The sequence below is a fragment of the Odocoileus virginianus genome, chromosome 5 (assembly GCF_023699985.2).
Source record: "Odocoileus virginianus isolate 20LAN1187 ecotype Illinois chromosome 5, Ovbor_1.2, whole genome shotgun sequence".
NCBI lineage: Eukaryota > Metazoa > Chordata > Mammalia > Artiodactyla > Cervidae > Odocoileus > Odocoileus virginianus.
The window spans coordinates 6644368-6671154 of record NC_069678.1 but is presented as its reverse complement, the minus strand read 5'-3'; the positions used below and the strand labels follow the sequence as shown (position 1 = coordinate 6671154).

The following is a 26787-nucleotide window of genomic DNA, read 5'->3' as shown; positions in this document are numbered from 1 at the left end:
TTGAGCACAGTGCCTGATACTTAACTGTTACTATTTTCCATATTTGGAAAGTCATCTTTTATTATGTTTCTAAGGATTACTTTTGTCTTTTATGCTTACTTTTCTTCTTCTTCAGAAGATTACAGGTTAAATCTGTGATTAAGCCACTAAACATTTTGGGGATGAAAAGTGAATACATATTTAGAGAAAGGCTACTTTTTAACTAAAGAGAATTGAAATTATTTGGATAATATCTTTTTGTACATCTACCTACTCTATGGACTTACAGAACTCTAAATAAAAATATATTTAGGAAAAGTAAGAATATGCCAATTAAAGATTTAAAACTCAAAGAGTAAGTATCCTAGACTGTTTTTATGAGGCCAGTTATTCCACATGATTGATTACTATTCCATGCATTCACATTTGACCTAGTAACATATCAGCTGTAATAATAAGAGAGTCTACAATTAGCAATAGCTTTAAATATCCTTCTGAGACAAAGCACTGTTGTTTTCTTTCTTTTTTTTTTTAAGCACAGTTGTTTTCATGCACAGCAGGTAGATTTTTTAAAAAAAGTTTGAAAGGATTATATATGCATATGGTATAAAAATCAAAGAGACAAAGGGATATGGGGAAAGAAAACTATCTATCTTGCCTTTTGTCTTCCTGCTATCCAGTTTTTCTCTCTAGAGGTATCATGGTTTCCTGTGTATGTTTCTGTGAGATATGCTGTACATACATAAGGATACATGTATATGCAAATATCTCAGTCATACAGTTCTTCATTAAAATAACCTGTATATATGTCCCTTATTTATTTGTATAGCATTATGACTATGTCTTAGAATGATGACTAAGAAAACAGGAAAGTGAAGTCTTGACTTAAATAAGAAAGAAGTTTTTCTGTCTAGAAGTTTCTTTTTTATGTAAAAATAACTATAAAGATCAAAATTTCAAAGTAAATGTATAAATTAATTTAAATTTAGGAGTAGAAGTGTATATACCAATGCATGAAAAATAATCAAAGTGAAAATATAAACCAATAAAATTTTTTAAACTGATCAGTAGTCAATTTTAGAAGTTCCAGAAAGGGAATAAAATGAAAATACAGATTTTATTGCAATGTCACTTTTCCATTTCCTTTAAGGAATGAACTGGAATCTGTGAGAGAAGAACTAAAACAGAAAGGAGATGAAGTTAAAAGTAAATTGGACAAGAGTGAAGAAAATGTATGTTGTATTTTATAGAGGTTCTGTCACAAAATTTCAAATCATAAAAGCAGTAGCTGGTGTCCAAAAACAAGTATACTATTGTATAGATAACTGGAGGGCCAAGGACTGTTGTAGGCTGTTGACCTTAAAAGCGTGGGCCACATTGAGTTGTTTTACTTGTGTGGTTTTTATCTAGAAGAAATAATGGCATAATTCTAAATTTAACACTTAGCATTTATAAATGTTGATTTATATTTTAGGCTAAATAAGAGGCTTATGCTTTAGTAATATAAAATATACTGATAAAGTGATTAGTAAGTTTGTGTTGTACATTGGTGGAAATGATTTGAAAGAGTTGAGATAGGAAGGCTTTTAGGGAAGATTATCACAAAAGTAGAATAGTAGAAAGTATGTGAAGTGATTATGGTGTATAACACACAGTGGGAGAAAATTGTGCCAAAATAGATTGCAATGATCAAACTAGATTGTGAAGACCTTGTCTTTGTTTTTGCATTCATTCCACAAACACTATTAACTGCCTGCAATGTGCCAGGCAGTGTTTTGGGTGCTGAAGTTTGGTTTTAGTTTGTTTTGTTGGGCAGTAGTGATCCATTTAAGGTTTTTTATTAGACAAGTAACATTTTTACTTTTTAAGAACAGAGTAGGGAGAGGTGAAAGGCACTGGAATCAGTTGGAAGGCTATAAAAATAGTCTTGAAAGCTTTGAAAAAAATGTTAGTGAGGACTCTTGCCTAAACAGCTCACTTATACTTGAGCCATTCATTGCAGTTAGGGGATAGAGTAATCTCTCCAAGCCTGAGTTGCATTCCCACCCTTGGAGACAGATCGGTCCCCATCCAACTTTATGAACTGATCAGGATTACTATGGAATTTACACTAAAAAGAAGACTAAAATACAGGTCTTTTGTATAATTGCTATTGGAGACCATGGAAAGGACAACTACCTGAACTTGAGTCGGGACAAGCTTCCTGGAAAAAGCAAAATTCATGTTAAAACCTCTGATTAATTGAATTAGTGGAAGGCAGTGGGGTAGGCATAAGTAGATCAGGGAGAAGAGTATTTCAAGTTACACCCACACATACAATATATGAAGTATGAGAGAGCCTTGGAAATATGAGAGGGCCCCTATATTTAAACAACTATACAAAGTTTATCTAGGCCAAAAGGTGGAATTTAAGATAGTGGTGTTAGTAGAGAGAGTATAGAAAGATGAGAGATGGGAAGATAAATGGAAGAATGAGGATTGGGAAAAATGAGGGTAGATCATTTAAGGCCTCACAGTTATATTTAGGAGTTTAAGGTTGTTGAAGAGTTTTGACCTGAGACGTGTCATAATTATATTTACATGTTGGAGAACTTTAAGACTGTTGGAATAGTCTAAGGCTAAGATGAACTATATTTTTAAGGACTTGCAATGAACCAGGAACATTCTAGATTCTTCATGTTATTTAAGCTGGAAGTCATTTTTGTCCTCATTTTGAGAGTTAGGAAATTGGGCCTCCAAAAGGTAAAAGTGCCAAAAAGCTACATGTCTAAGAAGTGGTAGAGTTGCCTGTCTAACATTCTTTAGACTATACCACATCCCCCCCTCCGCCCCCCCCACCAAAAGCTGTTTTTTTCTCTCAGTTTCATATTTATTAGTTAAATTCAGCCCCCCCAAATTCTTTAAAATTTGTGTCAGAGGCTGCTTCAAAACACTTTATCTTGTTGGTGTAGAGGATGGTTAATGTAAAACAAAAATCTTCCACTAAGAACTTAAAATTTATTTTACCAATGTAGAAGATATTAATGATGAGTTAAGAAAAAAGTGAAATGCAAGACAAATTGATAGCATTTTTAAGCTTTCCATGGTTGGATTTCAGTTTAACTATTGAAACAGTTTTCTGGAAAGAGTTCAGGTTGCAAATATTTCTTGGCTATTTTACCTGACATTGAAATTCATTATACTGTTCTTTTATCCCAATCCCCAAAGGTTTTATCTGAGCCCTTTTCCCCCTCACTTCTAAAATGGGCATAATAATACCTATTTTTCTACATCATTGGATTGTTACAAAGTTCAGTTTAATAAATGTTTGTGAAAGACATGTTTGAAAGATGGTAAACATCTATATATAATTTAAAAAATTCAGTGTAAACTGGGAAAGCTAATAAAAGATTGCAAAGGGATAACGAGGCTAAGATAATAATGAACATTAACATATATGCACGAAAACTTTTTTTAATTTTTTAAATATAAGAACTTTATATATTTTTTAAAAATGTAGCTGAAATAAACTGGCAGAGCTGATAGCTATTTTTTTTTTAGAAATAAAAGACTAAGCTTTATAATTCCATGTCTAAAAGATACTCATAGAAGAAAATAGAATTTCTGTTAACATTTTTAGTCTGATGTTAAATAATGTTTTTTTAGGCTCGAAGCATTGAATGTGAAGTTGTGAAAAAAGATAAACAAATGAAGATACTAGAAAACAAGGTATTATCAGTTGTGAAGAATACTTGGGACTAGAGACTCTGTAACAGTATATGTATGGCTAGACTCTTCAGGGCCATCCTTTACATTATCCTGTACAAAGAGATCTCAGTTCTATTTTGAAGGCTTTCAAGAATAGTATAGGATTTTTATTGCAGGTTTGTTTGAAGAGGCTTTGGAATTACGAGTTTCTGCATAATGCTTCAAAGAGCAAAGCTTTATTAAATTGCTTGTCCACTATCTCTTTCCTTTCTCCAAATTTCATTCCCTCAGCAGCTGCATTTGCTATGGATAGCTTTAGAGTGGCAAGATGCTTTTAAAAAAATCATTGTTCAAACAAAAAAATCATTCTTCAATATCTCTCCCATTTTTTATAGTTAAAGGAGCTGCAGAAAAATTTCCCCTTTCTTTTTGTGAGATGTTTTTACTCTCTGGCTGGTGATACCAATTCACTTCCCCCTTCTTTGCCTTTCACCACACACTTGTCCTAAACTTGACTTTCTGTGAGTGAGTTAGTGAAGTAGTCCTTTGAAAAGTATAGTTCACTTTTGGAAGTTCTGAGCTCTAATAATTAACACTATTTTTTTTTTTCTAGCTAGAATTCTAGTGAATACAATTCTTTGACTTTATGTCCCTGAATTATTTTACTTAAAAATGAACTGTAATAATTTAAAACTTTTATAAGAATTTCTGGGCATTCCATCAAATATATTAATTAGTCCTAAGTTTAGATATTATTTAGATTTAAAAAGATGAATACTTGTTACTTTAATTTTCATTAGTTTATTCAGAAATAAGGGAGAGTGAGATGGGGCAGTAAAAATGACAGAGTTGATCTGATGTTATTATATATACATATTTTTTGAACTGTAGTAACTACAGTTATAAAGGGGGTTTTTATAATGTATAGTAATGTCGGTTATAATTTTCTAGGGAAAGCTAAGTAGGAGAAAGGTATGATCATCAATATTAACTCTCAAGGGAGTAAATTTTGATGGTCTGAAGAATGGAGAAATATGTAAAAATGTGCTTTCTCAGGCAATATTATAATCTGGTTATACTTAAAACTGATAGTTTGAAAATTTGTTCAGCATTCATTTGGTAATACCAAGGCCAAGAAGTGACTGATTTTCTTGTCTCTATTGAGTTTTAAATTTTAATTACATTTTTATTACTGAAGTTGTAATTAGTTCTTTTAAAAATCTGATCAGTTGTCTTTTATGGTCTACTGTTTCTTTTTCATAGTTTCACGTCTTTAAAAATAATATTTAAAATATTTTAATTTGATATTCTTTGTTTAATAATTTCAATATCTGAAGCCTTTTCAGTTCTGATTTTGCTCTTTGTTCTTTCTACTGATTTTTACTCTTGGAACCTTATTTCTTTACATTTTTTATTTCTTGGAACTATCTGTGGTAACTCTTTGAGGCTTGTGTTGAAATTGATATCCTCCCAAAAAGGTTATCTTGAGGGCACTACTAATTTTAAAGTAAATTCTCCATTTGAAGTTTTTTAAGATTATTGAGATAACATGAATTCAGCTGTAACTAACCCCTGCCCCCCAAATATAAGGCCACTTCATGGCTACTACAGATTTTCAGGACAGTTTTTATACCATTCACTTAGTGCCAGGGTCAAGACAAATTTTCTTACTGTATCCTTCTATGTGGAAGATTTATTTCTTATTTATACTTTCACTGATTAGGTAGTCTTTTGAGTTTGGGGCTTTATGCAAGCTTATCTTACTGGATTCTGTACCTTTAAAGAGCTGTCAGTTTTATCTCATCTCCTTTACTCTAGGTAGGTTTGACATCAATAGAATTATTTAATGACATGACTATTTAGTTTTGACTGTGCTAGGTCTTTGTTGCAGTGCGTGGGCTTTCTCTAGTTGCGGTGAATGGGGGCTACTCTTTGTTGCAGTGCATGGGCTTCTCGTTGCAGTGGGTTTTCTTATAGAGCATGGGTTCTAGGCTCATGGGCTTCAGTACTTGCAGCATGGTATCTCAGGGGTTGTGCATGGGCTCTAGAGTGTGGGCTCAGTAGTTGTGGCGCATGGGCTTGGTAGTTCCACAGCATGTGGCATCTTCTCAGACCAGAGATTGAACCCATGTCCCCTCTGTTGGCAGGTGGATTCTTAACCAAGACACCATCAGGGAAGTCCTAATGAGATAGTTTTTGAAGTAATCTCTATGTTAATATTTTTGTTAGTTTGAAAGTATTTATTTTGACTGAAATATTGAATAAAATAATTTTAATTTCTCTTCATTTTTTAGTGTAACAATTTGAAGAAACAGGTTGAAAATAAAAGCAAGTTTATTGAAGAACTCCAGCAGGAGGTATGTACTGATTCTCAAAATCAAATTACTTTTTTTAAAAAAGTCCTTTATAGTCACTGCAGTTTTAGAGAATAATGCTTTCCTTTACTTTAGTAATTTTAGTCTAAGTCACTGAAAGTATAAGTTTGAATCACTTTGATATTAAACATAATTATCTTTTACTTCTAACAGAATAAGGCCTTTAAAAAAAAGAGTACAGCAGAAAGCAAGCAACTGAATGTTTATGAGATAAAGGTATTTGGAATCTTTATTTTTGTGTTAAAAATACTAGTATATAGATGAGAATTGAGAAATTTAAGCCCTTTGCCTGTGTGCTAAGTCACTTCAGTCATGTCTGACTTTTTGCGATCCTATGAAATGTAGCCTGCCAGATTACTCTGTCCATGGGATTCTCCAGGCAAGAATACTGGAGTGGGCTGCCATGCCCTTCTCCAGGGGATCTTCCCAACCCAGGGATCAAACCCACATCTCTTACGCCTTCTGTATTGGCAGGCAGGTTCTTTACCAATAATGCTACCTGGGAAGCCCAGGGCAGTGAATGATAGTGAAGGACGGGAAGGCCTGGTATGCTGATGAGGTTGCAAAGAGTTGGACATGACTTAGTGACTGAACCACAGCAACAAAGCCCTTCATATTGTAGCAGTTATTTTAGTCGTAATAGAATGCACAGCTTTGGTTTAGCTGCGTTAAAATCGTTTAAGCCAGAGGTCCCCAACCCCCGGGCCATAGACTGGTACTGGTTCATAGCCTATTAGGAACCAGACCGCAAAACAGATGAGTGACAGGCAAGTGACCAAAGCTTCATCTGTATTTACACCCACTCCCCATCAATCTTATTGCCTCCTGAGCCCTGCCTCCTGTCAAATCAGTGGAGGCATTAGATTCTTATAGGAGTGCAAACCCTCCTGTGAACTGTGTGTGCTGAGGGATCTAGGTTGCATGCTTCTTATGAGAATCTAATGCCTGATGATCTGAGGTGGAGCTGAGGTATGTTAGCACTGGGAGTCAGTGCAAATACAAATTACTTTTAGCAGAGACGTTTGACTGCATAGAGACCATAATAAATCAGTTACTTGCAGATTCATATCAAAATCCTATTAGTGAGTGGCAAGTGACAGGCTGCATCTGGTGGCAGGCTTTATAGTGGCAAGTGAGTTAATGTACTTCAATTGTATAGCCTCATCTGATGGCAGGCTTTAAGTCAGAATCCAACATTTATTTTAGTCTGTGTATAGCTTGCCTATTATTTTCTTTACCACTTCTGTCTGTGATATGCTACTGCATAGATAAGGGAGTGGTTTTTTTTTTCAACATATAATAGAACTTTTTTTCCATAATAAAGACGCTCCCTTTATTTAGTAATATTCTCTTGCCTGAGAGAGTAATTCTTCTGTTTTATTGTTATAATTATACCAATTTTCTTCTTAGTGTTTAGTGTTTTAATGGTGTTCATTTATTTATTTAAAAACTTTATTGGTGAATAGTTGATGTACAATGTTGTATTTTTAGCAACCTATTCACTATTGTGCTTTCTGTGCCTTTGTTTTAGATTTGTCTTTTATAAACAGCATATAGCTGGAGTTCATAATTTTTGTCCTTTTTTACTGGTACATTTTAGCTTCAGAATACCTAAATCTCCTTTATCTCTCATGTCTAACTTATATGGTGCATGCATGCATGCTAAGTTGCTTTAATCATGACTGACTTTTTGTGACCCTTTGGATTGCAGCCCTCCAGGCTCCTCTGTGGGATTTTCCAAGCAAGAATACTAGAGTGGGTTGCCATGCCTTTTTCCAGGGGATCTTCCCAATTCAGGGATCGAACCAATGTCTCTTATGTCTCATGCATTGGCAGGCAGGTTCTTTACCACTAGTGCCAGCTGGGAAGCCCAACTTGTATGGTATCATGTTCTTATTATTGTCACTTAATTTAATGAATTTGTTTTTATGACGGTTTTTGTATCGCCCAGGAAGAAGGAAAGAATAGAGTGAATTGGGGAGAGGCAGTAAATACTGAGACTAGTTAGATTTGATGAATTCACAGATATAGGAAGATTGATATATACCAAGAAGGAAAAATTAGGATAAATCCAAAGCTAGACTTAATATATAAAACTACAGAATATTAGACATAGGTAGGTCTGAAAAGTAACCGGAGAAAAGTGAGAGATCACCAATGAAAGAATGATAAGAAATTTACCATGGACATTCCAACAAGCAACAGTGTAAGTTAGAAAACAGTGAAAAAATATTCTCAAGTACAGAGAAAATGTCAACCTTGAATTATGTCTCCAGCATATCTCTCTTTTCAGTGTGTTGGAGAAATAAGGAGATTTTTTAGGTCAAAAGGTGAATGAAACATACTCCTCAAGAACACTCAATTAACAGCAATGATCATGTATAAGGCTACAGAGTTCAAAGGCTTGAAATCACAGAGTATGTCCTCTAGCCACAGTTCTATTAATCTAGAAATTATGGCATGTATTTTTAAAATTAAAGTTAATATCTTTACTATGAACATTGTTATGCTAATGTATTTGAAAAAGTTAAAGTGAAATAGATTCACCAAAACAATGTCAAAAAAAAAATTAGGCTGAATAGTCCTAAAAGAGATTGAATCAGCAATTTAAAATCTTCACAAAACAGAGCAGATTCAGTTGATTTTAGATGGGAGCTGCATATGTAGAAAATCTATAAGAATCTCCAGATGAGTTAATACAAGTATTGAGTGTGTTTATTAAGGATGTTAGATATAGAATCATTACATGGAAATAATTACCAGTATTAAACATGTATAACAAGCTATTAGAAAATGTGATTTTAACAATATACCATTTATGTGAAAATTCTGGTTCTCTCCAAATTGATCTAAATATTCACACATGATTGCTAGGAGTTTAAATTGGTACATGTACTTTTTTTTTTCCATTTATTTTCATTAGTTGGAGGCTAATCACCTTACAACATTGCAGTGGTTTTTCTCATACATTGAAATGAATTAGCCATGGATTTACATGTATTCCCCATCCCGGTCCCCCCTCCCACCTCCCTCTCCACCCGATCCCTCTGGGTCTTCCCAGTGCACCAGGCCCGAGCACTTGTCTCCTGCATCCAACCTGGGCTGGTGATCTGTTTCACCCTAGATAATATACATGTTTCGATGCTGTTCTCTCGAAACATCCCACCCTCGCCTTCTCCCACAGAGTCCACAAGTCTGTTCTATACATCTGAGTCTCTTTTTCTGTTTTGCATATAGGGTTATTGTTACCATCTTTCTAAATTCCATATATATGTGTTAGTATACTGTAATGGTCTTTATCTTTCTGGCTTACTTCGCTCTGTATAATGGGCTCCAGTTTCATCCATCTCATTAGAACTGATTCAAATGAATTCTTTTTAATGGCTGAGTAATATTCCATGGTGTATATGTACCATAGCTTCCTCATCCATTCGTCTGCTGATGGGCATCTAGGTTGCTTCCATGTCCTGGCTATTATAAACAGTGCTGCGATGAACATTGGGGTGCATGTGTCTCTTTCAGATCTGGTTTCCTAGGTGTGTATGCCCAGAAGTGGGATTGCTGGGTCATATGGCAGTTCTATTTCCAGCTTTTTAAGAAATCTCCACACTGTTTTCCATAGTGGCTGTACTAATTTACATTCCCACCAACAGTGTAAGAGGGTTCTCTTTTCTCCACACCCTCTCCAGCATTTATTTCTTGTAGACTTTTGGATAGCAGCCATCCTGACTGGCGTGTAATGGTACCTCATTGTGGTTTTGATTTGCATTTCTCTGATAATGAGTGATGTTGAGCATCTTTTCATGTGTTTGTTAGCCATCTGTATGTCTTCTTTAGAGAAATGTGTGTTTAGTTCTTTGGCCCATTTTTTGATTGGGTCATGTATTTTTCTGGAATTGAGCTTCAGGAGTTGCTTGTATATTTTTGAGATTAATCCTTTGTTTCTTCATTTGCTATTATTTTCTCCCAATCTGAGGGCTGTCTTTTCAGCTTGCTTATAGTTTCCTCTGTTGTGCAAAAGCTTTTAAGTTTCATTAGGTCCCATTTGTTTATTTTCGCTTTTATTTCCAATAAAAATATGGAACACTTCACGAATTTGCATGTCATCCTTGCGCAGGGGCCATGCTAATCTTCTCTGTATTGTTCCAATTTTAGTATATGTGCTGCCAAAGCGAGCACTGACTTATTTTTTTAACATGGCCTGAGGTTCATTCTTTATTCTTTTCCATGTACTAATTATTTGTCTCAGCAGCATTTGTTAGAGACTATTCTTTCTCTATTTAATTGTCTTGTCACTCTTATTGAAAATAAGTTGACCATAGTTGTATGGCAATGGCTTTATTTCTGGACTTCCTGTTCTATTCAGTTCAGTTCAGTTGCTCAGTCGTGTCCGACTCTTCGTGACCCTATGGACTGCAGCATGCCAGGCCTCCCTGTCCATCACCAACTCCCAGAGTTTATCCAAACTCATGTCCATTGAGTTGGTGATGCCATCCAACCATCTCATCCTCTGTCGCCTCCTTCTCCTTCTGCCCTCAATCTTTCCCAGCATCAGGAACTTTTCAAATGAATCAGTTCTTTGCATCAGGTAGCCAAAGTATTAGAGTTTCAGTTTCAACATCAGTCCTTCCAGTGAACACCCAGGACTGATCTCCTTTAGGATGGACTGGTTGGATCTCCTTGCAGTCCAAGGGACTCTCAAGAGTCTTCTCCAACATCACAGTTCAAAAGCATCAATTCTTTGGGGCTCAGCTTTCTTTATAGTCCAACTCTAACATCCATACATGACTACTGGAAAAGGCATAGACTTGACTAGACAGACCTTTATTGGAAAAGGAATGTTTCTGCTTTTTAACATGCTGTCTAGTTTGGTCATAACTTTCCTTCCAAGGAGTAAGCGTCTTTTAATTTCATGGCTACAGTCACCATCTGCAGTGATTTTGGAGCCCAGAAAAATAAAGTCAGTCACTGTTTCCACTGTTTATCCATCTGTTTGCTGTGAAGTGATGGACTGGATGCCATGATCTTAGTTTTCTGAATGTTGAGCTTTAAGCCAACTTTTTCACTCTCCTCTTTCACTTTCATCAAGAGGCTCTTTAGTTCTTCTTCACTTTCTGCCATAAGGGTTAAACATTGATCCATATGTTTACCTTATGTCAGTACCACACTCTATTGCTTATTGTAGCTTTGTGTAGTGAGTTTTAAAATTGGGGATTATGTGTCTTCCAACAATCTTCTTTTCCAAGATTGTTTTGGCTCTTCAGGGTCCCTGGGAATTTCTTGTAAATTTTAGGATCAATTTGTTCTGACAAAAAGGCAGTTGGAATGTTGATAGAGATTGCATTGATTTTTTTTTTTTTTGCTCTATTTATAGTGTTCAAGAGAACACTATCAAAGGATCAAAGACACCATAAAGAGAGTGAAAAGACAACCCACAGAACTGGAGAAATATTTGCAAATCATGTAGTTGGTAATGATCTAATATCCAGAATATATAAAGAATATTTCCAATTCAGCAACAAAATCCAGTCACTGAAGAACAAATGCTGCATAATACTTAAAATAGTCAATCACATGAAAGCAGAAATACCAGGGACTGGCGGGAGGGGGAAATGGGGAGTTATTCTTCAATTTGTTTAAATTTCAGCTGTGGCTTCTCTGGTGGCCCAGATGGTAAAGAAACTGCCTGCAATGTGGGAGACCAAGGTTTGACCCCTGGGTCTGGAAGATCACCTGGAGAAGGGCATGGCAACCCACTCCAGTATTCTGCCTGGAGAACTCTGTGGACAGATGAGCCTGGTGGCTGAAGTCCATGGGGTTGCAAAGAGTCAGACACACTGAGCTATTAACACTTTACTTCAGTTATGCATGATAATGTAGTTTTAGACATCTGCTGTATTACATAATGCCTCTAGTCAACAATTCTGTATTGTTTACTTTAAAATTTGTTAAGAGGGTAGACTCTTAATGTAAATGTTCTTATGGGAAAAAAAAGGGACAGAAGGAAACTTTTGAAGGTGATGGGTATGTCTGTTATCTTGATTTTGATGATAATTTCATTGATGCATATGTATGTCCAAACTCATCAAACTGTATACATTAAGTGTTGTTGATCAGTCACTAAGTCATGTCCAACTCTTTGTAACCCCACGGAATGCAGCATGCCAGGCTTCTCTGTCCTTGGCCTTCTCCTGGAGTTTGCTCAGACTCATGCCCATTGAGTCGATGGTGCCATCCAGCCATCTCATCCTTTGTCAATCCCTTCTCTTCCTGCCCTCAATCTTTCCCAGCATCAGGGTCTTTTCCAGTCAGTTGGATCTTCTCATCAGGTGGCCAAAGTATTGGAACTTCAGCTTTAGTATCAGTCCTTCCAATGAATATTCAGGGTTGAGTTCCTTTAGGATTAACTGGTTTGATCTCCTTGCAGTCCAAGGGAGTATGTATGCTGTATTGTCCAGCACTACAATTCAAAAGCATCAATTTTTCAACACTCAGCCTTTTTTATGGTCTAACTCTCACATCTGTACGTAACTGCTGGAAAAACTATATCTTTGACTATATGGACCTTTGCTGGCAAAGTGATATATTTGTTTTTTAGTATGCTATCTAGGTTTCTCAAAACTTTTCTTACAAAGAGCATGTGTCTTTGAATTTCATGGCTGCAGTCACCATGCGCAGTAATTTTGGAGCCCAAGAAAATAAAGTCTGTCACTATTTCTGTTGTCTCCCTATCTATTTGCCATGAAGTGATGAGACTGGATGCCATGATCTTAGCTTTTTGAATGTTGAGTTTTAAGCCAGCTTTTTCCCTCTCCTCTTTCACCGTTATCAAAAGGTTCCTTAGTTCTTCTTCACTTTCTGCCATTAGAGTGGTATTATCTGCATATCTGAGGTTGTTATTTCTCCTGTCAGTCCTCATTGCAGCTTATGATTCATCCAGCCTAGCATTTCATATGATGTACTCTACATGTAAGTTAAATCAACAGGGTGACAGTATATAGCATTGTTGTACTCCTTTCCCAATTTTGAACCAGTCTCTTGGTTGTTCCATGCCCCTTCTGTTCCTTCTTGACCTGCATACAGGTTTCTCAGGAGACAGTTAAGGTGGTCTGGTATTCCCATCTCTTTAAGATTTTTCTACAGTTTGTTGTAATCCACACAGTCAAAGGCTTCAGTGTAGTCAGTGAAGCAGGAGTAGATGTTTTCCTGGAATTCCCTTGCTTTTTCTATGATCCAGTGGATGTTGGCATTTGGATCTCTGGTTCCTTTGCCTTTTCTAAATCCAGTTTGTACATCTGAAGTTCTCGGTTCATGTACTGCTGAAGCCTCACTTGAAGGATTTTGAATATTACCTTGCTAGCATGTGAAATGAGTACAGTTGCATGATAGTTTGACGATTCTTCGGCATGTCTTTCTTTGGAATTGGAATGAAGAATGACCTTTTCCAGTACCATGGCCACTACTGAGTGTTCCATATTTGCTAGCATATTGAGTGCAGCACTTCAACAGCATCATCTTTTAGGATTTTAAATAGCTTAGTTGGAACTCTGTTAAATATCCAGCTCAGCTGGATTTCCACATTAAATACGTGGGGTTTTTTTGCATATAAGTTATATCACAAGAAACCTTTTTTAATATAAATTTATTTATTTTAATTGGAGGCTAATTACTTTACAATATTGTAGTGGTTTTGCCATACCTTGACATGAATCTGCCACAGATGTACATGTGTTCCCCATCCTGAATCCCCCTCCCAACTCCCTTCCTGTCTCTTTTTCTTTGAATCACATGGGTGTTCTGTCCAAATGGAATAGTTACTTATTGTAATAAAACAACAGAGACTAAATAATTTAAATATTGTCAAAAAATTTAAAAAGTAAAAATATGCCTGCTTTTAGGATATTACTTGTCAAGACTATGTATTTTAGGGGAAAAGATAGATTTTGTGAAAAATAAAGCACATCTCCCCATATGAAAACTGTAAGGAAAATGATCCAACTATAATATCTTATAAATAAATCATCTTCTGAGAGTCACAAAACCACAAAATGAATGCATTTTTTTCAAGTAATCCACAGCATTTACTAATGTTCATTCTCTTTTTTTTATTCGAAGGTCAGTAAATTAGAGACAGAACTAGAAGGTGCCAAACAAAAATTTAAACAAATGACTGACAGCTATCAGAAAGAAATTGAGGACAAAAAGCTATTAGAAGAAAATCTTTTGGGAGAGGTAGGAAAACCTAAATATGTTCGAGACTTTGTTATACTAAAACCATATATTTGTATGTTAAGATTTTAAGAGAAAAGTAATAATTCTTACTTTTAACATGGTTCTTTAGAAGATTTACTAAATTATATCAGGGACAATTAATTAACTTTTTAAAATAGAAACTAAAACTATTGTTTATTTAAGTATTGAGTAGTATATAACTGTTTTGAAAAGATTAAATGATCTTTACAGTGTTACACTGTCATCTCACTTGATAGAAGACCCTAACTAAAATAAACCAAAACAGTAGTGCATTTTCTACTTGGCTTTCCTAATTTCCTGGTGTTTGATTTCTTCATTTTAACTTAAAATTAACATTTGAGTTTAATTTGCTTTTTGGGCATTAATTTTAAAAAACTTTAAATTATTTCATAGGTTGCAAAAGCAAAAGTAGTAGCTGATGAAGCAGTAAAATTACAGAAAGAAATTGATATACGATGTCAACATAAAATAGCTGAAATGGTAGCACTTATGGAAAAACATAAGGTAATTTTTTCCCTTTTGTATAATGAAAATTATCAATTTTGGCAATATTTATGCATAAAATGGTAAAATATAGTATTCTGATTTCTTAGAGAAAATTGTCTAGACAACAGTGTCTAATTATAGCTGGAATACTCTTGATCTCTCATTTTTTCAAATCTTCACTACCTGAAGCTGAGCCTAAGTGTCACTTCATTGAAGAAGTCTTTCCTCATCATCTTATGGATAGATATAACCACTCTTGTTCTCAGTTTTCATAGTAGTCTCTTACAGAATTTTCCATCTTATTTTTATTTAAATACATACCTAGTATATGTGCTTAAATAAATATAATATTTGTATCTCTACCTGTGTCCAGCACATACTAGACTAAACAATAATAAATAGATGTAAAACTATGTTAGTTGTATTTGTGAGTGTGCTCTACTTTTTACTGTTGTTTTAAAGTAATCATTCTCTTAGGGAATTAAATCTTATACTCTTCAGGATTTCTATAGGAAGTGGGCTATACCTATCAATCTTTATAAGTTGTTGCTAGGATATTATTATGAAGTAACCTATGAGAAATTAAAATATTTTAAATAATATTGTGAACTCATAAATGTAAGCAATTTTAGTATGTCTTAATCCAGTACAATTTTTATCCTTATTGGTACTTAAATTGTCCCAACTTTGGCCAGTGGGAACCTCTTCAAACTGGTTGGCAGGTCTTTTTGGCTTGACCCTAATAATCTGTGATAGCTTTCTTACTTTCTGTTACAACAAAATGTTTAAGACTCATCTTGTATTTCCTGCCCAAGATCTGGAATCAGCAGTTTTTCTAAGAGGTCCTTGTGTTTCTAATTTTTTTTAAAATTATGAAATTCATTATTCCTAATTAAAAAATTATTTTTTTGCTCTTGGATTATTTCTAAGACTATTATCTATGTTTTATTGTTTTTATTGTTAGCATTTAAAAATGTAATTTAAAAATTTAAAAATATGTTCAAATATATATTACTGAACTCATAAACATTATTTTTGTAAATATTAAATGCATTAGGATAACAGTGTTATTAAAACATAAGCTTTTAACTTCTAATACATCTAAAATGTTCTCTCTATTTAATATAGCACCAATATGATAAAATTGTTGAAGAAAGAGACTCAGAATTAGGACTTTATAAGAGCAAAGAGCAAGAACACTCATCAGTAAAAGCATCTCTGGTGAGAACAAATAGCGGTAGAAGCCAATTTTCATATAAACCATAATTTTTGATCTATAGAATCAAATAACCATAGATCTGAAAGGGATGTTATAGATTGTATAGGTAGATGGTTTTCTAATTTTTTTTTAAATTATAGAATAATCTCTTTTTTTCAAGTGAAAAGTTGTAAATTCCAACTACAAATAAGTTTGAGCTCTGAGGTTTGCAAAGGAGTGGGATAGATTGGGAGAGGATGAGAAGAAGAGATTACATAGTGTTAAGTATTTCTTTAGAGCAAACTATACAAAATTTGTCTAAATGAAATAATTTGGTTATGTTCATATAGCAGCCTTCATATCAGTAAGCTTTTAAAAAGTGTATATCTTTTACGAGTGAATTCATTTTTCTGTAAAACTAAAGTTTTAAAATATTAGTTTGCATTTTCATTATCTTAAGAACTATATAGATGCACTTATAAATTTCATGTTCCTTTTTCCTTAGGAGACTGAACTGTCCAATCTGAGAAATGAACTCTGGTCTGTTAAGAAACACCTTGAAATAGAAAGAGAAGAAAAAGTAGGTTTTGTAACAATATAGATAAAGTAATTTTGGATTTTAGGTGTAACTTAAGTTTTATGAACATATCATATTAGAAAATAATAAGATAAGCTTACATATGGATTAAAAATATAATTTTTCCCCATTAGCTTTTTTCAGAAGTATTTAGTATATTCTCTTGTTTAAATATTAAGCATATAAATATAGGATTACTTTGAGTAGGCATGCTTTTAGATATAAATGTTTGAATAATATTTCATATATTAAAAGTGGTTATGTATTTGTATGTGTTTTTTAGCTATTGATCGTGTTTCAGAAAAAAAATAATGCCTGTATTTGGTGTTGTTCAGTTGCTCAGTGGTCATGTATGGATGTGAGAGTTGACTATAAAGAAAGCTGAGTGCAGAAGAATTGATGCCTTTGAACTGTGGTATTAGAGAAGACTCTTGAGAGTCCCTTGGATTACAGGGAGATCCAACCAGTCCATCCTGAAGGAGATCAGTCCTGGGTTTCATTGGAAGGACTGATGTTGAAGCTGAAACTCCAATACTTTGGCCACCTGGTGTGAAGAGCTGACTCATTTGAAAAGACCCTGACGCTGGGAAAGATTGAGGGCGGGAGGAGAAGGGGACGACAGAGGATGAGATGGTTGGATGGCATCACCGACTCAATGGACATGGGTTTGGATGGACTCTGGGAATTGGTGCAGGGAGGACTGGCATGCTGAGGTTCGTGGGGTCGCAAAGAGTCGGACACGACTGAGCGACTGAACTGAGACTGAGACTCACTCAGTTGTGTCCAACTCTTTGTGACCCCATGGGCTGCAGCATGTCAGGCTCTCCTGTCCTTCACCATCTCCTGGAGCTTTCTCAAACTCACATCCTTTGAGTCAGTGATATCATCCAACCATCTCATCCTCTGTTGTTCCCTTTCTCTCCTGCCGTCAGTTTTTCCCAGCATCAAGGTCTTTTCCAGTGAGTCAGTTCTTTGCATCAGTTGGCCAAAGTATTGGAGCTTCAGCTTCAGCATCAGTCCTTCTAATGAATATTCAGAACTGATTTCCTTTAGGATTGACTGGTTTGATTTTCTTGCAGTCCAAGGGACTCTCAAGAGTCTTCTCCAACACCACAGCTCAAAAGCATCAATTCTTCAACATTCAGCCTTCTTTATGGTCCAGCTCTCACATCCATACATGACTACTGGAAAAACCATAGCTTTGACTAGACAGACCTTTATTGGAAAAGTAATGTCTCTGCTTTTTAATATGCTGTCTAGGTTTGTCATAGCTTTTCTCCCAAGGAACAAGCGTCTTTTAATTTCATGGCTGTAGTCACCATCTGCAGTGATTTTGGAACCCAAGAAAATAAAGTCTGTCACCGTTTCCATTGTCTCCCCATCTATTTGCCATGAAGTGATGGGACCAGATGCCGTGATTTTTGTTTTAAGATATTGAGTCTTAAGTCAGCTTTTTCCCTCTTCTCCTTCACCTTCATCAAAGGGCTCTTTGGTTCCTCTTTGCTTTCTGACACGAGGGTGGTGTCATCTGCATATTTGAGGTTATTGATATTTCTCTCAGCAATCTTGATTCCAGCTTGTGCTTCATCCAGTCTGACATTTCACATGATGTGCTCTACATGTAAGTTAAATAAGCAGGGTGACAGTATACATCCTTGACGTACTCCTTTCCTAGTTTGGAACCAGTCCATTGTTCCATGTCCAGTTCTAGCTGTTGCTTCTTGACTTGCATACAGATTTCTTAGGAGGCAGGTAAGGTGGTCTGCTATTCCAATCTCTTGAAGAATTTTCCACAGTTTGTTGTGATCCATACTGTGAAAGGCTTTAGCATAGTCAATGAAGTAGAAGTAGGTGTTTTTCTAGAACTCTCTTGCTTTTTCTATGATCCAAAGATTTTGGCCATTTGATCAATAGTTCCTCTGCCTTTTCTTAATCCAGCTTGTACATCTGGAAGTTCTTGGTTCATGTACTGTGGAGGCCTGGCTTGGATAATTTTGAGCATTACTTTGCTGGTATGTGAAATGAGTGCAATTGTGTGGTAGTTTGAACATTCTTTGGCATTGCTCTTCTTTGTGATTGGAATAAAAACTGACCTTTTCCAATCCTGTGACCACTGCTGAGTGTTCCATATTTGCTGGCATACTGCGTACAGCATCATCTTTTAGGATTTGAAATATCTTAGCTGGGATTCCATCACCTTCACTAGCTTTGTTTGTAGTGATGCGTTCCCAGTTGACTTTGCACTCCAGGATGTCTGGCTCTAGGTGAGTGATCACACCATCATGGTTATCTGGGTTATTAAGATCTTTTTGGTATAGTTCTTCTGTGTATTCTTGCCACCTCTTCTTAATATCTTTCTTGCTTCTGTTAGATCCATACCATTTCTGTCCTTAATTGTGCCCATCTTTGCATGAAATATTCCCTTGGTGTCTCTAATCTTCTCGAAGAGATTTCTAGTCTTTTCCATTCTGTTGTTTCCCTCCGTTTCTTTGCACAGATCACTGAGAAAGGCTTTCTTATTTCTCCTTGCTGTTCTTTAGAACTCTGCATTCAACTGGGTATATCTTTCCTTTTCTCCTTTGCCTTCTGCTTCTCTTCTTTTCTCAGCTATTTGTAAGGCCTCCTCAGACAGCCATGTTGCCTTTTTGTATTTCTTTTTCTTATAGATGGTTTTGATCACTACCTCCTGTACAATGTCATGAAACTCTGTCCATAGTTCTTCAGGTATTCTGTCTATCAGGTCTAATCCCTGGAATCTATTTGTCACTTCCACTGTATAATCATAAGGGATTTGATTTAGGTCATACCTGAATGGTCTAGTGACTTTCAGTACACTCTTCCATTTAAGTCTGAATTTGAGAATAAGGAGTTCATGATCTGAACCACAGTTGGCTCCTGGTCTTGTTTTTGCTGACTGTATAGAGCTTCTCTATCTTTGGCTGCAAAGAATACAATCTGATTTCGGTATTGACCATCTGGTGATGTCCATGTATAGAATCATCTCTTGTATTGGTGGAAAAGGGTGTTTGCTATGACCAGTCTGTTCTCTTGGCAGAACTCTTGTTAGCCATTGCCCTGCCTTATTTTGTACTCCAAGGACAAACTTGCCTGTTACTCCAGGTGTCTGCTTTTGCATTCCAGTCCCCTATGATGAAAAGAACATCTTTTTATTTTGGTGTTAATTCTAGAAGGTCTTGGAGGTCTCACAGAGCCATTCAACTTCAGGTTCTTCAGCATTATGGGTCGGGGCATAGACCTGGATTACTGTGATATTGAATGGTTTGCCTTGGAAATGAACAGAGATCATTCTGTTGTTTTTGAGATTGCATCCAAGCACTGCATTTTGGACCTTTTTGTTGACTATGATGGCTACTCCCATTTCTTCTAAGGTATTCTTGCCCACAGTAGTAGATACAATGGTCATCTGAATTAAATTCGCCCATTCCAGTCCATTTTAGTTCACCCATTCCTAAAATGTCAACATTCATGCTTGTCGTCTCCTGTTTGACCACTTCCAATTTACTTGATTCATGAACCTAACATTACACATTCCTATGCAGTATTGTTCTTTATAGCATTGGACTTTACTTTCACCACCAGACATCCACACCTGGGCATTGTTCCCACTTTGGCTCAGCCTCTTCATTCCATCTGGAGCTATTTCTCCGCTCCTCTCCAGTGGGAGTTCATCTTTTAGTGTCATATCTTTTTGCCTTTTCATACTGTTCATTGGATTCTCAAGGCAAGAATGCTAAAGTGGCTTTCCATTCCCTTCTCCAGTGGACCATGTTTTGTCAGAACTCTAACCATGACCTATATGTCTTGGGTGGCCCTACGTGGCATGGCTCATAGTTTCATTGTGTCAGACAAGATTGTGATCCATGTGATTCATTTGGTTAGTTTTTGTAATTATTGTCTGCCCTCTGATGGATGAGGATAAGAAACTTGTGGAAACTTTCTGGTGCAAGGCACTGGCTGTGGGTAAAACTGGGTCTTGCTCTGGTGCACAGGGCCGTGCTCAGTAAATCTTTAATCCAATCTTCTGCTGATGAGTCAGGCTGTGTTCCCTCCCTGTAGTTTGTCCTGAGGCCAAACTATGGTGGGGTAATGGCAACCTCCTTCAAAAGGACTTATGCCAGCAGGCCCAGCTCCCATTACTCTTGTAGTCAGTGCCCCGACCCTGCGACAGGCAGCTGTCAACCCACACCTCTGCTGGAGACTCCTGGACACTCACAGGCCAGTCTGGCTCAGTCTCTTGTGGGGTCTCTGCTCCTTTCTCCTGGATCCTGGTGCGTACAAGGTTTTATTGTTTTTTGGAATTTACTCACACTGTAAAATGACAAATACTTTCTTTTCTTTCTTTATAACATCACACTGTGCCGAGTAACCTACTTATACCTAGTTTAGTCCTTACAACAGTGCTATTAAACAATACTTATTGTTGTCTGCATTTTTTTTTCTTTTTTAAAAGCCAGTCAAATTTGACAGTGAGGAGTTGTATACCAACTTTAGTGACCCTAATGTTAATAAGTGGTAACCCACTACCATCGGACCAGCCTGTTGTCTGCGTTTTTACAGAGGTTAGGTTATTTATTCAGGATCATATAAGAAAAACAATGGGATGACTTAGAATTGAAATCTAGGTTTATTTTGCATGATTCGAAATTATATTTCCTAATTACTTTGCAATATGCTTAGGTAATGTGCACTTTCAATTTCAGATCTCTGTGTTTGTTCACTGTTTCCTGCATTTAGTTCCTTTCTTACTTTCTCCACCTATGAAAAATTTCACGTATCTTTCATGTTGCAAAGGTGAGCTTACTATATATAAGTATTCTCATAGTATTTTTTTAAAGAAAATATTTATTTATATATTCATTAGGCTGCATTTGTCTTGGTTGCAGCATGAAGAATCACTGTGCAGTGCGTGGGCTTCTCTGGTTGCGGCGTGCTGGCTCCTTTCTGGTTGTTTCACCTGGGCTCCAGGAGTCCAGGCTCAGCAGTTGTGGTGCATCGGCTTAGTTGCCTCAAGCCATGTGGAATCTTAGTTCCCCAGGCCAGGGATCAAACTTGTGTCCCCTGCATTGAAAAGCAGATTCTTAACCACTGGACTACCAGGAAGTCCTGGTGTTTTGTTCTTATGTTAAAATAGTTTTGTCACTCTCTGCTCCATTATATTTCAGGTTCCTCAAGGGGTAGGGTTATGTCTGTTTATTTTTGTCTTTGCCTGTCTTTCCTTTATTTGAGTACAGTGCTTTGAAAATTTTCTGTTTTTAACAAACGTTTGTCAAAGAAATGATGAAGTGGCATTCACTTCACCTGTGATAGTAAAATACATAGTTAACCTTTATCCTACTGTTTCAGTAAAAGAGGAATAATACTTGTATTGAAGTATGCCTAATGTTCTTTTTTCCAATTTCTTTTTCAGTTTAATTGAGATATAATTGATAGCATTGTATAAGTTTAAGGTGTACAGCATGATTTAATATACATATTTAAAAGGATTACCACAGTAAGTTTAGTTAATATCAATCATCTCATAAAGATGAAGAAAAACAAAAAAGTTTTTTCTTTGTGATGAGAGCTCTTAGGATTTACTCTCTTCCCAACTTTAAAATGTACCAGACAATAGTTAACGATAGTCATCATGTTGTATTTTACATCCCGAGTACTTATTTTTCTAATAAATGGAATTTTTTACCAGTTTTATCCAGTTCCCAATCTCCCCAACCTATGCATCAGTAACCAGAAATCTTATCCCCCTTTCTATGAATTTAGTTATGTTTTGTTTTTTAATATTCTACATATTCTTTGAATTATGTTTTGTTTTTTAAGATTCTACTTATAAGTGATATCATATTTGTCTTTTAATTTCATGTAGCATAATACTCTCAATGTCTATCCATGTTGTCACAAGTGGAAGGAATTCCTTATTTTTATGGCAGAATAATTTCTCATTGTGTACATATTTTACAGTGGAATATTTTATATATGCACACACACACACACCCAGCACTTTCTTTATCCATTCCTTCATCTATGGAGGCTTAAGTTGTTTCCATGTCTTAAGTGTTGTGAATAATGCTACATGGGAGTGCAGATGTTTTTTCAACACACTGAATTAACTTCCTTTGGATGTAGTCTCAGAAGTAGATTCTAGCTTGTATGGTAGTCTATTTTTAACTTTTTGACGAATCTTTGTATTGTTTTCTATAGTGGCTAAACCAGCTTACATTCCCACCTGTAGTGCACAGGGTTCTTTTTTCTTCTCATCCTTGTCAGCATCTATCTCTTGTTTTGTTTGATGATAGCCATTTTAACAGGCATGAGGTAGTATATATCATTGTGGTTTTGATTTGCAATTCTCTGATGTTGAACATCTTTTCATATACCTGTTGGCCATTTATATATCTTCTTTGGAAAAATGTCTACTCAAGTCCTTTTCCTGTTTTTAAGTTGGATTTTTTTTCCCTTGCTTTTGAACTGTATGAATTCTTTATATTTTTTATTTTAACCTTTTGTCAGATATATGATTTATAAATATTTGGCAGTGTTTTGCATTGTTGGGAAAGCTAGATGCTTACCCTCATGGTCTCACTTTCCTGCATGGGAAAAATTGCTGACTGACAGGTTCTCTCTTGCCACTGTGCTGCACTATCTTGGGAGAGGGAGTACTGTTTACTTGCTAAGTCATGTCTGACTCTTTATGACCTCATGGACTGTAGCCTGGCAGGCTAATGGCAACCCACTCCAATATTCTTGTCTGGAAAAGGGGGTGACATGGATAAAATGAAACTGTTTCTCTTCCTCAGTGTGTTCAATCTGGGATTTTTTTTTTTTTTTTTTTTTTTTTGCTTTAGTGGTGTGCTAGAACTTCTCTTTTGGACTCCAGAACTTCCACAGAGGTATTCTCATCTATGGATGATTGTCAAAATCTGTGTTCTTGTTGAGGAGGATGGTAAAAATGCCTGTTCTCCAATTTTGCTGAAATCACTCTACCCTTCTTCGTAATATAAGTATTTAGCATTATAAATTTCTTTCTTAATACTGCTTTGGCTATGTCCCATATATTTTGATATATTGTGTTTTTGTTTTCATTCAGTTCTTACAGTTTTATATTTCTTTGAGATTTCTTATTTGACCCATTGATTGTTTTAAATTTTCACATGTTCAAAGATTTTCTTGTTGTCTCTCTGTTACTAGTTTCTAGTTTAATTACATTGTAATCAGAGAATACAATCTTTATGATTTCTGTATTTGTCTGTGGGATACTATGAACAGAAACACCATAGACTGAAAGGCTTAAATAATAAATATTATTTCTCACAGTTCTGGAGGCTCTCAGTCTGTGATCAAGGTACCAGCATGATAAAGTTCTGTTCAGGGTCCATTTCCTGGCTTGTAAACAGTAGCCTTCTTGCTGTGTCTTCACATGGCTGAGAGAGAACTCTGGTTACTTCATCTCCTTATAAGGGTACCAGTACCACCATATGAGACTCACCTCTATGACCTCATCCAAACCCGATTTCTTCTCAAAGGCTGTACCTCCTTTGGCCCCACCATACCACATTGTGGATTAAGGCCTTGATATATGAATTTTGGGGGGATAATAACATTTAGTCCATAGAAATTTGATCTTTTGAATTTGTTGAGGTTTGCTTTATGGCCCAGGGTATGGTCTGTCTTGGGGATGATCTATAGATGCTTGAAGCAAGTGTATGTTGTGCTATTGTTGATGTACTGCAAATGTCAATTAACTCTAATTAGTTGTGTTGTTCACATTTTATACATTTTTGCTGACTTTCACCTTGTAATTTTATCAGTTGCTGAAAGAAAAGTGTTAAAAGCCCCCAACTTTGTTTGTGTCCTGGCTCAGCTCTGTTTCAGTTCAGTTCAGTCGCTCAGTCATGTCTGACTCTTTGCGACCCCATGAACTGCAGCACACCAGGCTTCCCTGTCCGTCACCAACTCCCGGAGGCTACTCAAACTCATATCCATCGTGTCGGTGATGCCATCCAACCATCTCATCCTCTGTCGTCCCCTTCTCCTCCCGCCTTCAATCTTTCCCAGCATCAGGGTCTTTTCCGATGAGTCGGTTCTTCACATCAGGTAGCCAAAGTATTGGAGTTTCAGCTTCAGCATCAGTCCTTCCAATGAATATTCAGGACTGATATCCTTTAGGATGGACTGGTTGGATCTCCTTGCACTCCAAGGGACTCTCAAGAGTCTTCTCCCACATCACAGTTCAAAAGCATCAATTCTTTGGTGTACAATTCTATGGTTTTAAATATATTAACAGTTGTGTAACCGTCACTGCCTCATAGTTTTAGAATATATGTATCAACCCCCAAGCAGCCATTATACCTGCCCTCTTGGTCCCATCAGCAAATTCACTAGCTCCAGTCAGTTACTAATCTACTTTCTGTTTCTATAAGATTTACCTATTCTGAATATTTCACTTAAATGGAATCATGTAACACATGGTCTTGTGACTGACTTCTTTCACTTTAGCATAATGTCTTCAAAGTCCAACCATGATGGCAAAGAATCTGCCTGCGGTGTGGGAAATGTAGGTTCAATCCCTGGGTCAGGAAGATCCCCTGAAAAAGGATATGGCAACCCACTCCAGTGTTCTTGTCTGGAAAATTTCATGAATGGAGGAACCTGGCAGGCTACAGTCCATGGGGTCACAAAGCATTGGACACAACTGAGTGACTAACACATACTCATGTGTCCTAGAATATACCAGTACTTCATTCCTTTTTTATTGCTGAATATTTTGTTATATGGATATACTGTTTTATTTATCTATTTATCAGTTGATGGAAATTTGGATTGTTTTCATTTTAACTTATGAATAATGCTGTTAAGAATATTTGTGTACAAATTTTGTGAGGATATATGTTTTCATTTTTCTTGATTATATTTAGGAGTAGAAGCTGGGTAATATGGTATCTCTGTTTCATATTTTAATATACTACCCAACTGTTGTCCAAGCCAACTGTACCATTTTGGATTTCCACTATCAATGCATTAAGGTCTTAATTTTTCTATAACCTCACCAATACTTGTTGTCTCTTTTAAGATTATAGTCATCCAGGGGGATGTGGCATGGTGTATAATTGAGTTTTGATTTGTATTTTCTTAATGACTAATGGTATTGATCATCTTTTCATGTGCTATTGGCCATTTGTATCCATTTTGGAGAAATATCTACTCAAATACTTTGCCCATTTTAAAATTAGGGTTCTGTTCCATTACATTCAGTCACTCAGTTGTGTCCGACTGTTTGCCACCCCATAGACTGCGGCACGCCAGGCCTCCCTGTCCATCACCAACTCCTAGAGTTAACCCAAGCTCATCTCCATTGGTCAGTGATGCCATCCAACCATCTCATCCTCTGTCGTCCCCTTCTCCTCTGGCCTTCAGTCTTTCCCAGCATCAGGCTCTTTTCCAATGAATCAGCTCTTTACATCAGGTGGCCAAAGTATTGGAGTTTCAGCTTCATCAGTCCTTCCAGTGAACACTCAGGACTGATCTCATTTAGGATGGACTGGTTGGATCTCCTTGCAGTCCAAAGGACTCTCAAGAGTCTTCTCCAACACCACACTTCAAAAACATCAATTTTTTGGTGCTCAGCTTTCTTTACAGTCCAGCTCTCATCCATACATTACTACTGGAAAAACCATAGCTTTGACTAGACGGACCTTTGTTGACAAAGTAATGTCTCTGCTTTTTGATATGCTGTCTAGGTTGGTCATAACTTTTCTTCCAAGGAGCAAGCATCTTTTAATTTCATGGCTGCAGTCACCATCTGCAGTGATTCTGGAGCCTCCCAAAATAGTCTGTCACTGTTTCCCCATCTGTTTGCCATGAAGTGATGGGACCAGATGCCATGATCTTAGTTTTCTGAATGTTGAGCTTTAAGCCAACTTTTTCACTCTCCTCTTTCACTTTCATCAAGAGGCTCTGTAGTTCTTCTTCACTTTTTGCCATAAGGGTGGTATCATTTGCATATCTGAGGTTATTGATATTTCTCTCAGCAATCTTGATTCCAGCTTGTGCTTTATCCAGCCTGACATTTTGCATGATGTACTCCGCATATAAGTTAAATAAGCAGGGTGGCAATATACAGCCTTGACATACTCCTTTTCCTATTTGGAACCAGTCTATTGTTCTATATCCAGTTCTAACTGTTGCTTCCTGACCTGCATACAGATTTGTTAAGAGGC

General features: G+C 36.3%; 1 protein-coding gene and 1 non-coding gene across 14 annotated transcripts in view; one reads left to right on the top strand and one right to left on the bottom strand.

The window, feature by feature from the left end:
- Positions 1-26787, top strand: part of SYCP1 (synaptonemal complex protein 1) — a 171445-nt gene that overhangs the window by 88140 nt on the left and 56518 nt on the right. For 8 of the 13 annotated variants that reach the window (XM_020873721.2, XM_020873713.2, XM_070467258.1 and 5 more), the window contains 8 exons: positions 1130-1211; positions 3625-3687; positions 5961-6023; positions 6195-6257; positions 14157-14273; positions 14688-14798; positions 15909-16001; positions 16484-16558. In XM_020873721.2, coding sequence (XP_020729380.2) covers positions 1130-1211; positions 3625-3687; positions 5961-6023; positions 6195-6257; positions 14157-14273; positions 14688-14798; positions 15909-16001; positions 16484-16558 — 667 coding nt within the window. The remainder of the gene's footprint in view (positions 1-1129; positions 1212-3624; positions 3688-5960; positions 6024-6194; positions 6258-14156; positions 14274-14687; positions 14799-15908; positions 16002-16483; positions 16559-26787) is intronic. The other 5 variants (XM_070467261.1, XM_020873748.2, XM_020873758.2 and 2 more) reach the window with 5 other exon arrangements.
- Positions 10114-10220, bottom strand: LOC139035413 (U6 spliceosomal RNA). The gene has a single exon (XR_011488060.1). It is a non-coding gene; the product is annotated as a U6 spliceosomal RNA (small nuclear RNA).